This window comes from Myotis myotis, unplaced genomic scaffold (assembly GCF_014108235.1).
Source record: "Myotis myotis isolate mMyoMyo1 unplaced genomic scaffold, mMyoMyo1.p scaffold_m19_p_6, whole genome shotgun sequence".
NCBI classification, from domain to species: domain Eukaryota; kingdom Metazoa; phylum Chordata; class Mammalia; order Chiroptera; family Vespertilionidae; genus Myotis; species Myotis myotis.
Window position 1 is genome coordinate 55,474,845 of NW_023416368.1, and position 14,860 is coordinate 55,489,704.

The 14,860-nt window shown below is 40.7% G+C and overlaps 1 protein-coding gene across 1 annotated transcript in view; it reads right to left on the reverse strand.

Annotated features, from left to right (window-relative positions):
* Positions 1 to 14,860, reverse strand: part of LOC118658456 (IQ domain-containing protein M-like) — a 250,941-nt gene that overhangs the window by 187,849 nt on the left and 48,232 nt on the right. The window contains exon 4 of the mRNA XM_036314006.1: positions 7,205 to 7,299. Within this exon, the coding sequence (XP_036169899.1) occupies positions 7,205 to 7,299 (95 nt within the window). The remainder of the gene's footprint in view (positions 1 to 7,204; positions 7,300 to 14,860) is intronic.

Consider the following 14,860-nt stretch of genomic DNA (forward strand, 5'->3'; position numbering starts at 1 on the left):
TCTGTCAATTAATGAATACACTTGACTTGTTAAACACTTTTTTCTGATCATTTAAAAAGTCAAATTACAGCAAATCTATGTCAATATAATATTAACAGTCACAGCAATACTTAAAGCCTGTGACCATAACTTTAAATATCAGCACTCTCTATGTCCACTGGCACTTTCTATGTCTACTTATTATTGCTACTAAAGTTTTCATTCATATTCAACATCCATGTCTGGTGCATTTTGTTGGATGAAAATAAGCTAATTAGTGCTGAACCTTTCCTACTTCATAAATTTATTCCTAAGAATATTAAAAGGAAGTCAAGCGAGACATGTTCAGCAACAGATGTTGGCCCCTTTTGCCTGCCTTTTTACAGTTTGTTCTCTTTCATTACTTTTTAAGAAATTTAGTTAAATGTTCCCTTTAATAGAGAACAAGCATACCTAGCTTCCCAGGGGGGTAGGGGAGGGGGAGTTTCCCAGGGCAGGCACAGAATGTTCACTCCCTTAAGCCAGTATCTGCTCTAATGCTCTCCACATACCAGTTTTCATTCTTTCATCCAAGTTTTGGAAACAATCACACTCCAGCTTATCTCACAAAAATGCACATGTGGATGGCAATTGTAGAACTAGAACCATGGTAGGCTCTATTACTAATGCAGGTGGGCCTAGTGCCCCTCAAATACCTTACAATCTCAAAAAGAAGAGTCAATATATTGAGAAAATTTGGTTGGCTCTTTTGGCTTGCACAGCAAAGACAGACAGTGAAGTAACTCCCAAAAGTAAAATTTCAATTATCTTTTATAATAAAAGAAATGAGAATGTAGATAAAGATTTTTCTTTATAAAAGTAAATTGATCCAAAAATATAAATTTAAAAATATCCTATTTATATTCATAACCCTCCACTTTTGTATATGATTCAGTGTGGATGGGATTGTGATGTGGTCAAGTGGCGGTACACTGGTAAATCTAAGTAACATTACATCCAAATACTTCATTCGTCAGAAGTGCTTTCTTTAAAACATCATGAGAATGTTGAATATGAGTCTTGACCAATTTCTTCTGACTATGTATCTTACTCTATTTATTGCTAAAATTTTGCATGGAGCACCTCCTTAACTTTGCCCAATAAGTATCTTAACTAGGACAAGAGTAAAGGATTTTTATCTAGAATTACAAAACTTATAAAATGCACGTTAGACCCAGAAAATACTGATGCAGGACAATATAACTATCGAGATGTGGGCTTTAACAGCAATTATGTAAATTTTATAGATATATTAAATGTATATGTCAACATAAATACATCATTTTTCATAAAAATTCAAAACTTTAATATTTCATAGGAAAAAAATAATATTGCTTCCCAATATTAGCTAGAAATTCACTATTTTCCCAAATTTCTGTCAATATTTGTTTTTATATTATATTATTTTATTTTTTTTTATAATATAATCTTTATTGTTCAGATTATTACATTTGTTCCTCTTTTTCCCCCCCATAACTCCCCTCCTTCCAGTTCCCACCCCACCTTCCGCCCTCACTCCCCACCCACTGTCCTCATCCATAGGTGCACGATTTTTGTCCAGTCTCTTCCCGCATCTCCAACACCCCTTTCCCCCCAAGAATAGTCAGTCCATTCCCTTTCTATGTCCCTGATTCTATTATAATCAACAGTTCATTCTGTTCATCAGATTATTCATTCACTTGATTCTTAGATTCACTTGTTGATAGATGCATATTTGTTGTTCATAATTTGTATCTTTACCTTTTTCTTCTTCTTCCTCTTCTTAAAGGATACTTTTCAGCATTTCATATAATACTGGTTTGGTGGTGATGAACTCCTTTAGCTTTTCCTTATCTGTGAAGCTCTTTATCTGACCTTCAATTCTGAATGATAGCTTTGCTGGATAAAGTAATCTTGGTTGTAGGTTCTTGGCATTCATCACTTTGAATATTTCTTGCCACTCCCTTCTGGCCTGCATAGTTTCTATTGAGAAATCAGCTGACAGTCGTATGGGTATTCCCTTGTAGGTAACTGAGTTTCTTTCTCTTGCTGTTTTTAAGATTCTCTCTTTGTCTTTTGCTCTTGGCATTTTAATTATGATGTGTCTTGGTGTGGTCCTTTTTGGATTCCTTTTGTTTGGGGTTCTCTGCGCTTCCTGGAGTTGTAAGTCTATTTCTTTCACCAGGTAGTTGAAGTTTTCTGTCAGTATTTCTTCAAATAGGTTTTCAATATCTTGCTCTCTCTCTCATTTTCTGGCACCCCTATAATTCTGATGTTGGTACGCTTGAAGCTGTCCCAGAGGCTCCTTACACTATCTTCGTATTTTTGGATTCTTTTTTCATTTTGCTTTTCTGGTTGGGTGTTTTTTGCTTCTTCGCATTTCAAATCTTTGACTTGATTCTTGTGCTCCTCTGGTCTGCTGTTGGGAGTCTGTATAACATTCTTTATTTCAGTCGGTGTATGCTTAGTTTCTAATTGGTTCTTTATCATAGCATCAAGTGTCTCATTAGATTTCTTGTAGATCTCATTAAGTTTATCGGCAGCTTCTAGACAGTTCTTGAGAGCCCTTAAAAGTGTGGTTCTGAACTCTATATCCTCCATGGACAATTTTGTCCTGTTTCTTTGTCTCCGCAATTTTTATGCTTTCTTGGTGCACCCCCTAGTGGTCTTTGTGCGCAGTCTTGTTGTAGTTAAGCCTTGATTGTTGTAGTTGATACTGGGGGGATTTGACCTCCAGGCCAACTGGCTGTGAGAATCAGCTGTGTCTGCAGTGGGAGAACTTCTGTCCTCTAGGGCGGTGCTAATCTAGTGTTTGCCTGAGGCTATCCGGCAAATGGCTCTGTGCTGGGCTTGGGCAGGACATGTCCCAGGGCGGGCGGGCGGAGGGAGCAGTTATGGCTGCTCTCAGTCCCGTCCCCAGAGGCTCTGCCTCTCAGAGTCCCAGCAACCGCTGCAAAACTCGGAGAGAAAGTTGCCCTCGCGTTCTGACCGATGCCAGACAGTCCCGCTTCTCCCGTTTGAGTCTGGGTCCCTAGAGACTTGCCCAGAACTGGAGCTCAGAGCCTGAGCCTCCCTCCCGATTGAAAAGGACAACCACGCCCTCAGCCACCAGCCCGCTCCTCGCGCACCTCTGCACCTTTGTATTTTCCTCACTGCACCTCCTCTGAGCCTCAGGATGCTGTTCTCTTTCCTTCTAGTTGAAGAACTTCCCCTCAGCCAGCTTTCCTGTGGTTCTGGGTGGTGTCCGTTCCGTCTTTTAGTTGTATTTTTGAAGTGGTTGTGAGAGGCAGCAAACTCCGGTGTTTACCTATGCCGCCATCTTGGTTCTCTCTGAATATTTGTTTTTATATTATTTTAGTAGCATATTTTAATGCACTGATAAATACATTAATTTTTGCATCTCTGATTTTTATAATTACTAAAGTTGTTTCTCACAACTACATTCCTCCATGTTGTGGGCTTCAAGATAGCTTCACATATTATCATGAAGTTAGCAAACCTTTTTAAAGAGGAGTTATAAAATGAAATTGCAAAAAATAGTTGGAGATGGTCTTTCCTATATAGTATTGCAATGTAATGTTACATTTTTATGTTACATACATAAAGAATTATATTCACAGATGCTCACTTATCTTAGATAAATATTATCTTTCAAGATAATTAAGGCTTTAAATATCTCAGTACTTCAGAAACTACAAAAAGTAGCATTAGTAAGTTTCTCTTCAGCATGCAGTTTCTTTAACTTCACTCAAAGAAGTTTTAGTCGTTATATGCCATTTCTTAAAATAACGGGAAATTCTAATACAATAAGCCTGCAGTGGCAGAAATAAAACATTAAAACTAAAGACATATAACATTATTAAATTATTATTTAATTAGGACTAAAACATATAAGCATAAAAATATATTAAAAAGAAAACAAAAAATCCGGGCTTAAAAGGGATAGTGTCTTTTTGGCCTACAGAAAGCATATCCACAGTAGCTTTCTTATTTCAGCAAATTAAAATGTTGATAAGAGCAGCTAAGCTGTAGAGAAGGGACTACATCAAAATAAAAAGCTTCTGCACAGCAAAAGACATCATCAACAAAATGAAAAGGGAGCCCACTGTATGGGAGAACGTATTTGCCAATGATAAGTGGGATAAAGAATTAATTTCTGAAACATATAAGGAACTCATACAACTTAAAAGAAAGACAAATAATCCAATTTTAAAAGGGCAAAGAATCTAAATAGACACTTCTCCCACATGGGCATACAGATGGCCAAGAGTCATATGGAAAAATGCTCAAAGTCACTAATCTTCAAAATATTAAACATAGGAAATCAATATGGTTCAGATTTTTCACTTCTGGATATATACCCAAAAGAAGCGAAAGCAGGGACTTGAACAATACTTGTATTCACATTTTCATAGTGACATTATTCACAATATCCAAAAGGTAGAAGCAATTCAGGTGTCCATCAACAGTTGAATGGATAAGATATGGTATGTTCATATGTAGAATATTATTCAGCATTTTTAAAAAGAAGGGGAATTCTGACATATGCTCCAACATGGATGAACTTTGAGGACATTATGCTAAGTGAGTTAAATCAGTCACAGAAGGACAAATAAAAACAATAGAGACAGAGAGTATAAAGTTTGTTGCCCAAGAACGGGGGGAGGGGAGAACAGAAAATCAGTATCTAATAGGTACAGAGTCTCAGTTTGGAAAGATGACAAAATTATGGAGATGGATGGTGGTGATTGTTACACAACAGTGTGGATGCACTTAATGCCACCACACTACATTTTTCAATGGTAAATTTTGTTATGTATATTTTACCACAATAAAAATATAAAAAAGAATTTACTTGAAACTTGGTGTTTGATTCCTTCTAGGACTGTTATTATTTTAAAGGATAAGCAAAAGGGGAATCCTTAGTAAAGAAGCCAGTTAGATGGCCAATGGTGAAAATGAAAATGTAGAACCTATAGGAAAAAATTTTTAAAAGTTGGAATCTTACGCCTAATTCATTTCCCAACACTTCTATATAGTTGGCTTGCAAGGATAAGATACAAGCATCTAACTGCACTGATGCAAAATGCCTATTCATGCCCAACCAGTCTCCATTTCAGTTCACCCCAAAACCTCTAGAAAGGTGCACATACCCAAAGCACCATCTATTGTGCCAAAGCCATGGTGAGTAGTCTTTGTTCTTCTAGTATTCCACTCAGCAGTGAATAAAGTCCCCAATGTTGCATCCAGAGCTCTCCACAATCAAATCTGTTCTGCCAGATGTATTCCCAAGAGAAGAATGTTTAATGTACTTATTTGTATAGCGAAGGGCAGTCTCTAAATTGTTAGCATAAAACAGGGTAGAGCTGGAAGGCTTAGAAGTAAAAGTTCATTATTTCACCTTTACTGGAAGATAAGAAAACAACCTTCCAGGAGTATTGTTTTTGTTAAGCACCTATATGCATTAGAAATATATATCCTGTTAACTGGAGGTAACTGTCTAAGCTGTGATTAACTAATCTGTTCTAAAAGTAGTAGAGTACAAAGACTGTTAAAATTTCAGGAAACATAATATTCAGATAATTTCCTTGCTCAAAATGCTCGTAATATTTCTTAATGATATTCATATAATGTCCTTGCCTAAAACAAGGTTATAATGATTTAGTATTAGTAAATTTACTCACAAAGAATTTAGCAACATAAATTAAATGATGAAATTCAAAAGGTTTACTTCATTGGAAAAACATAAAACAATATTTGTTTTTAAAAATGGTAGATGAACTACTCAATAGAAAAAAAAAGCATTGTTAAATATATTTCAGTTATCTAATGGTATTGTGTACTGAGTTATGTCTCCCAAAAATTCATATGTTGAAGCCCTAACCTCCAATGTGACTGTATTTGGAGATAGAGACTTTAAAGAGTTAATTAGGCTCAATGAGGTCATAAGGGTAGGGTACTGATCCAATATGACTAGTGTCCTCATAAAAATATAGATACAGAAACACACACAAGAAAACCCACATGAGGACACAGCAAGGAGGCAGCTGTTTGCAAGCCAAGGAGAAACAAGCCTCAGGAGAAACCAGCCATGCTAGCCTTAGACTGACAGACTTAGGAACTTTAAAAAATAAATCTCTGGCCTTTAAGCCAAACTGTCTGCGATAATTGTTTTGTTTTTGCTAATCCTCACCTGAGGATATTTTCCCATTGATTTTAGAGAGATTGGAAGAGAGAGGGAGAGACACACAGAGAGAGACATCAATGTTAGAGCGACACATCCATTGGTTGCCTCCAGCATGAGCCCCGACCAGGGCCAGGATTGAGCCTGCAATCGAACCCAGGACCCTTCAGAACACAGGCCAGATGCTCTATCCACTGAGCCAAATCAGCTAGGGCTGTCTGTAGTAATTTTTATGGCAGCCTATGCATACCAATGCAAATGACAAGTCAAAAGGAAAAAATAATATAGTGATATGAAAAGAGAGAAAAAGACAGAAAAGATGAGATAGACACATTCATACCCAAAAGAGAACACATAGGTGATGCAATAAACCCAGATATATATGCAGACACTGTGAGACACAATGTTGTAAAATGGCACTTTGCAATCTTTTAAGAAATTGTTGTTAAGGGTGTCAGAATCACGTTTCTTCTACTGTTGACATAGAGACATCTTAGAACTTGCCCTGATGAACAGATGAACTTAAAGTGAAACCCTGAATCCATTTTCAAGATGCAGATTCCCATATCCCTGTTTAGCGGGTCCTGTTTCACTAAACCAACAATGTGTGGTCATGAAATTGCCCTTGGAATTTTTAGTCCTCAAATTCTCACACTCCTAACAGATGTCTCCATTCTCCATTGGCCAACATGAGAGAATTTTCTTGATAGTCCATATACCATTATAAAAATGGTTGCTATTATATTTGGGGCAAACCATTGTGATTATTGCTTTGGCTATTAGTGTTCTTCAACTAAGAATTAATACAAATATGTTGGTGTTAAGGCGATCAACGGGATGTACATAAGATATGATAACAGAAATAAAGCAGTGATTCAAAAAAAAGATGAATTTTAATAAAGAATCATTTTAGGAATGAAATAGGTCCATAGTAAAAATTTTACATGCTATATCAAAATTAACCCAATAGTTTGCCAGAAAAAATGGTAATTCAATTCTATGTCCAGTTTTACAAATACTTACAGGACTATAGTCCGAGTCACTGGGAAAAATGGAATCAAGAGCCAGGCGGGAAGACTTTGCCGACACAATTCCTCTCCAATCACACAATGATTTTTCTGTTAGAAATATTATTGCAGGTTAAAACAATATTTATCCAGGAAAAGTACACACTGATCATACTGCTTAATATTACTAAGAGGAAAGTAAATCATCTTTATGGCCCCATTACTCTGTATTAAAATCACATCTTGTCATCTAATCAAAGAAATGGCGTGATAGCATTGCAGAGAGAGAAAGACTTCGATTAATTGGCTTGCGCAGACAGGAAAGCCCTCATGTTTTTATTGCATACAGTGTGCCCATCAGAAAATTAATAGGCTCCTTCTTCTAACTCCCTTCTCTTCAAAAACATTGATTTCTGTTTTAAAATGAGCTTAGAGCAAAATCATATTTGTGAACAGCACTTAAAAAATAAAAGGAAAATTCCTTCTCCTGTTAAGGTAAGTACTTTAAAAGAAAATTCACAATTATTATGAAGGCACACGTTTTGAAATTGCAAAATAAATGAAAGTATTAAAAGTATTTAAGGTAAACAGGTTGAGAGATCAGGTCTTTCTTCTCTATTGTGGCAGTTGTTACATGGATTTATAAGGAAAATGTGTACTTTTTTTTTTTTTAATGAGGAGTAGGTGACTTAAGATTTATTTCTCAGAAAAATAAATCATTTTAAAAAGAAAAAAAATAAATTCAATTCTGCCATTCAAATGAGTCAAATTATTTTCACAGTTCCACTTCTTTCTAATACATATGCATATACATATATTCTTTGCTGAACTTTCAATTCACTACAGTCATCCATAGACTAGCTAATCTATATATATGAAAGGCTAAGCAACCATCTGACCATCCGACGGTTCAACCGGCCGGTAGATATGACATGCAATGACCACCAGGGGACAGATGCTCAATGTAGGAATTGCTGAGCTGTGGTGACTTGGCAGTGGCGGTTCTCGGGTGACACACCCCATAACCAGAGAGGAGGGAGCCCAATTCCTCATGGGGCTGCATGATTCCACATTCGGCCATGGATTATGTGTTTTCTGGGGCACTGTCGGCCCTGAATCTGATTTACTGCACACTTGCATTTGTGTTCCACATCCTGTATGACAGCAACTTTTCAGAGTGCCCTCTCACACTCTGGGACTCCTCGGGGGATGTCAGAGAGCCAGTTTCAGCCCAATCCCCACAGGCCAGGCAGAGGGACCCCACCTGCTGGAGGGACCCCGCTCACTCCGCAGACACCCTTCAAGCCACAGCACCTCCCCAAGTGTGGCCCCCTGGGGAGGGACCGCAGGAGGTTGGCTCCAGAGCATGTCTGGCCTGTCTTGCCCAGTCCCGCCCCACCAGACACCTTCTAATTAATTTCTTTTCAATATGCATCAACCAGTGCATCAGGTTACTAGTTTTTATATAAAGTTAGATAAAACTCAAAATTAATAAATTCTTTCATTTCATTGCTTTCATTTCCTTTCAAGATCATAAGTTAAAGTATCTCATAGGGAGGCAGAGTAGTAACATAAAATAATAGGTGATGTTATCTCAGAGACATCCTAAACAAATGATACACACACAGCTTAGACCATTTTAATTTTATAGGTGTTTCTTTCATTTCAGTTTAAAAGACTCTTGACCTCTATTGGAAAGGCAAAATCTCTAGAAGAGGCATCTATATACATAAAAGCCTAATATGCAAAGTGTCCCCTCGGGAGTTCGACTGAACCAGGAATTCAATTGCTTGCTATGACATGCGCTGATCACCAGGGGGAGGTGCGGAACAAAGGAAGGCCCCACTTGGCAGCCTCTCGTGCACTAGGCCTCTAGTCATAATATAATCAAATGAAAGGTTTTATTATATATAAATTTTTCCTTTTTAGTGAATTTATTGGGGTGACACTGGTTAACAAAATTATACAGGTTTCAGGTGCACAATTCCACAACACATCATCTGTACACTGTACTGTGTGTTCACCACCCAAGGCAAATTTCTTTCATCACTATTTATCTCCCAGTACTTTCCTCCTCCTTCCTCTTCCCCACCTCTCCCTGGCAATTCCCACACTTTCCACGTCCATGAGGTTTTTGTTTTGTTTTTTATCTTTTTTCCCTTTTTTTCCCCTCAATCCTTCTACCTCCCCCAACCCTTCACACACCCCCAATAAAAAGCTATCAGAGTACTCTTTATCTATGGATCTCTCTCTCTCTCTCTTTTGCTTGATAGTTCATTTTGTTCATTAGATTCCAAATATGAGAGGAATCATAGGGTGCCTGTCTTTCTCTGAAAATAAATGTCAGTAATGGGAAGATTACAGAGAATCTGCAAATATATGTATCTGAGAAGTAAAAGGCCATACATCTTATACTTTGAGTACTCTTATAGATTCAGGAGTATCTATCTTCTTACCTAATAATAGACAAACATGCTAATTGACCATACCTCCGCTACACCTCCCATTGGCTAATCAGTGATATATGCAAATTAACTGCCAACAAAGATGGCGGCCGGCAGCCACGGAGCTGGAACGAGCAGGAGGCTTGCTTGCTCCAGTGATGGAGGAAACCAAGGTTCCCTGCTGGCCACGGCAGGCTCTAAGCTACACTCAAAGCAACAAAGTTTCAATTATAGAAGCTAAACAAACCCCAGATACCTGCTTTCAGCCAGCCTTGGCCACGGAGCTATAGCGCAGGAGGCTTTCCCTCCCACCCGCCCTGGCCAGCTCTGAGCGCCACTCAGGCAACAATGTTTCAATTATAGAAGGTAAATAAACCCCAGATACCTGCTTTCAGCCGGCCGTGGCCACGGAGCTGGAGCCTTGGGTTTCCCCTGGCGATGGAGGAAGCCAAGCCCTGGCCAGCTCTAAGCTCCACTCCAGGCTACAAAGTTTCAATTATAGAAGGTAAATAAATCCCAGAAAAAAAGGAAAAAAAGAAAAAAAGGACAGGCTGGGAGCTTCTGTCGCTGGGGAGGCTTGGACAGCCTGAAAACGGCCCTCAGCCCTTCACCCAGGCTGGCCAGGCACCCCAGTGGCACCCCAGTGGGGACCCCCATGCTAAAGGTGGTGTGGCAAGCCTGAACAGCCATAGGCCCCTCACCCAGGCTTGGCAGGCACCCCAGTGGCACCCCAGTGGGGACCCTTACCTGAAGGGCAAACCAGCCGGCCCCCACCCATGCACCAGGCTTCTATCCTATATAGTAAAAGAGTAATATACAAACTGACCCTAACAGCAGAAAGACTGGGAATGACTGGTCACTATGACACACACTGACCACCAGGGGGCAGATGCTCAATTCAGGAGCTGTTCCCTGGTGGTCAGTGCGCTCCCACAGGGGGAGCTCTGCTCAGCCACAAGCCAGGCTGATGGCTGCCAGTACAGTGGTGGTGGTGGGAGCCTCTCCCGCCTCCTCAGCAGCGCTAAGGATGTCAGACTACAGCTTAGGCCTGCACTCCACTGGCAAATGGACATCCCCCGAGGGCTCCCGGGCTGCCAGAGGGATGTCTGATTGCCAGCTTAGGCCTAATTCCCCAGGGAGCAGGCCTAAGCCAGCAGGTGGTCACCCCCTGAGGGGTCCCAGACTAAGAGAGGGCACAGGCCGGGCTGAGGGACACCCCCCGCCCCGTGCACAAATTTTTGTGCACCGGGCCTCTAATCCTATCTAATAATAGACAAACATGGTAATTAACCATTACTCTGACAGACTTCCTATTGGCTAATCAGGGCGATATGCAAATTAACTGCAACCAAGATGGCGGCCGGCAGCCAGGCAGCTGAAGCGAACAGGAGGCTTGGTTGCTCCAGTGATGGAGGAAGCCAAGGTTCCCCTCCTGCCGCTGCCGGCCTCTGAGCTGCACTCTAAGAAACAATGTTGCAATTGTAGATGCTAAACAAACCCCAGAAACCTGCTTTCAGCCAGTCGGGCCTCAGAGCTGGAGTTGCATCAGTGTTTCAATTATAGAAGCCAAACAAACCAAGATACCTGCTTTCATCAGCCGAGGTCTCAGAGCTGGAGCCGAGCCTCAGAGCTAAAGCTGGCTCTCAGTTCCAGTGACGGCCATAGAAGGTAAATAAATCCCAGAATAAAAAGAAAAAAAGAAAAAAAGGAGAGGTTGGGAGCTTCAGTCACCCGCCAGCTTGAAAACGGCCCTCAGCCCCTCATCCAGGCTGGCCAGACACCCAGGCGGGACCCCCACCCTGATCCGGGACACCCTTCAGGGCAATCCAGCCAGCCCCCACCCGTGCACCAGGCCTCTATCCTATATAGTAAAAGGGTAATATGCAAACTGACCCTAACAGCAGAAAGACTGGGAATGACTGGTCACTATGACACACACTGACCACCAGGGGGCAGACACTCAAGCAGGAGCTGCCCTCTGGTGCTCAGGGCGCTCTCACATGGGAGGGGCTCTGCTCAGCCATAAGCCAGGCTGATGGCTGCCGCTGGCGGGAGCCTCTCCTGCCACCTCAGCAGTGCTAAGGATGTCCGACTGCAGTTTAGGCCTGCTCCCCGCTGGCAAGTGGACATCCCCGAGGGCTCCTGGGCTGCCAGAGGTATGTCTGATTGCCATGTTAGACCCAATCCCCCAAGGAGCGGGCCTAAGCCAGCAGGTGGTCATCCCCTGAGGGGTCCCAGACCGCGAGAGAGCACAGGCTGGGCTGAGGGACCCCCTCCCCCCCCAAGTGCACAAATTTTTGTGCACCAGGCCTCTAGTATATATATAACAGGCTAAGCAACCAGCCGACCAGCCTGTAGGTATAATGCGTACTGACCACCAGGGGGAAGATGCTCAACTCAGAAGCTGCTGTGATTTCACCTTTGGCCATGAGTTATGCTGTTATTGGGGCACTGTCGGCCCAAATCTGGTTTACTGCACATTTGTGTTTGTGTTCTACACCCTGTAGGACAGCAACTTTGCAGAGTGCCCTCTAGCACTCCAGGACCCCTCAGGGCATGTTGGAGAGCTGGTTTAGGCCCAATCCCTGCAGGCCAGGCCGAGGGACCACACCTGCCGGGGAGACCCTTGCTCACTCTGCAGATGCCCTGCGAGCCCGTGTTCTGCCCCAGGTGCGGCCATCTGGGGAGGGATTGTGGGAGGTTGGCTCCAGGACATGTACGCCCATCTCCCCCAGTCCCGCCCCGTTGGCCACCTTCTAATTAATTTCCTTTCAATGTACATGAATCCATGCACTGGGTCACTAGTATAAGAGAAAAGTGTAAGAGTTCTTAGAGGTGTGTAAGCCCTCAGATTTCTTAGGAAGCTTTTTGATAATTTGAAGCACTCTGACTCACCAACATTATCCCGGGTCCATCTACTTCCCTTAATGAACTTCTACAATAAATGTTTTCACAGATTTTATATGATTGGCCTCTCTCTCCACTCTCTTTTTAAATGTATAAACTCTTGCAGGGAAAGGACAATATCTTATTTGGAACTTCTCTGTACTTCTAGTTCATTAGCAATGTGATTAAGGTAGCTATCTAAATACTGGTGAACATGAATGAGCCTCAGGATAGTAAATCTCACAGATGAAATAATCCTGATCATTGAAGAGCCCAATCAAAAATGACACTAAATGTTATACAACTTATTTCACCGAGAGAGTCCAGAGCATTTCAAATATTTTATCTTGTTTATCCACATCGTTCAGAAGGCCATGCATTATTTTCTTCCGTTTATAGGCATCAGATTAGAAAATGTAGCTATAACTTTTCCACTTCAGGAAGCAGTAAAGCCTCCACTAAAATCCTCAAGGTAATCATTCACACACTGATGTTATGCTAATGACCCCTCCTCAGAAGCCAAGCACAGAAGGTGACATGCCACAAATTCTGGTTTATTCATCAAAGTCAGTTGAAAGTTATAAGCTGACAGCTTAAAGAAGACCAAAGCCATACATCAAACTAAATCTTCACAAACCCTTCAGAGAACCAACAATCTAACAGATAATGCCATGAAAAAAATAAAGATTCTGAATTCTAGGGGAGAAAGGAGAGGGAGAGAGAGAGAGAGAGAGAGAGAGAGAGAGAGAGAGAGAGAGAGAGAGAGAGAGAGAGAGAGAGAAGACTTGGGGGTGAGGGGGAAAAAACAAGAGTAGGATGTGTATTGATAGATAAAAAATAAAAAAAAGAAATGTTATCAGTAAGACCAATTCATCAACTGGCAGTAAGAATAAAATACTCTGAGATTAAACAAATCTAGGGAAATACAATATCAGGTTAACAAGGAGTTATTAGCTAACTAAATAACTGCTAATTTGGAATGTATTTATTAAATAGCTACCCACATTGATATCTTTCTGGCTTTCATTTCCTCAATACTTTTTGAGTCTTTTTGAAAAATATTATTATAACACTAGTCATGTTATTTTGTGTTTTTTGCATATCTTATTTCTCCTATCTAGACTTAAAAGTCTTTCACTTGCTTTGTATTCCCCAAAAATCTGAATATAATGCTGTGTCCCAAGCATATGTTCAATGAATGTTTGTAGACTGATTTGGTATTGGTTTGATGCCATTGTAATTAACCTAGTTATTCGTTATAGGAAAGCAGTAAAGTTAAGGCCAAATAGTATAGGCATGTCATTTGTGCAGCTCTGCCAGGAAGCTGCAGTCTAACACCTCCCAGGCCTATTCCCTTCAGATTGCTGGGGAAAGGGACTAGACAGGGTGGAAAATACATGCATGCCCAGTAAAGTCTGGGTAAAATCAGGAAGGTACTTTCCTGTCAGTCACACATGGGAATAAGTCTTTGGTCAGAGTAGGCATGGCCACTGCAAGCACAGGAAGATTTGAGATACTTAAACCCCTAAACAAAGGAGTTCCCCCTCTTGCACTCTTGGTTGCTCTTGGCTTGTGCTCTCATGATCCTGTATTCACCCACATGGGCCCACAGCCATGTGAACCAGACACTGTGGATTAATTGACTGCAACTAGCCTAATGCTACACTGGACCCAATTCCAACATGAAATGGAAACTTTGGACACTCACTTTGCTTTTAGCTCTACTGAATCCCCACCTGCACTTCCTCCAGGACTGAATTGAGGGAAATGGTACTTTACAAACCCAGGGATGTAATGCCACGTAAATAAAAATCACTCATCTCCCATGTGAGTCTCAGAAAATTCTTTTTCTCAAGATATCAAAAGGACATCAGCCCCATCATTCAGTGGGGAAAGGGATCTCCACTTCTACCAGTAACAGATTGAAGGCCATCAGCAAAACTGGTAAGAATGAAAGGTCCCATACAGTGCAACTGACATTAATATCTGAAGAAATGGAAAAACCTTAAAATGTGTGGGGTTTTTTTTATTCTACGTTTTTTTAGGACCAAATATTAGTTTTCCCCAGACTGTTTTCCCTCAGCTTTTAGCATCATATTGATGTTTATAATAGTAATAGTTTATAAGCACATTTCAGTTGGGTGTAGTTTTTTATTTTACTTCCTATTTTTAGACAAATTTATGTAGTTAACAATGAGCCAATTATTTACATAGGCAGGAGATATTTCTTAAAATCTAATAAGCATTGTTATTTTAGAAACTTAGGTTACTCAGACACCAGACAGAAATTGATAAGATTGTACACTACAGTGATATTGCCATGAGAATGAGGACAAAAAAGA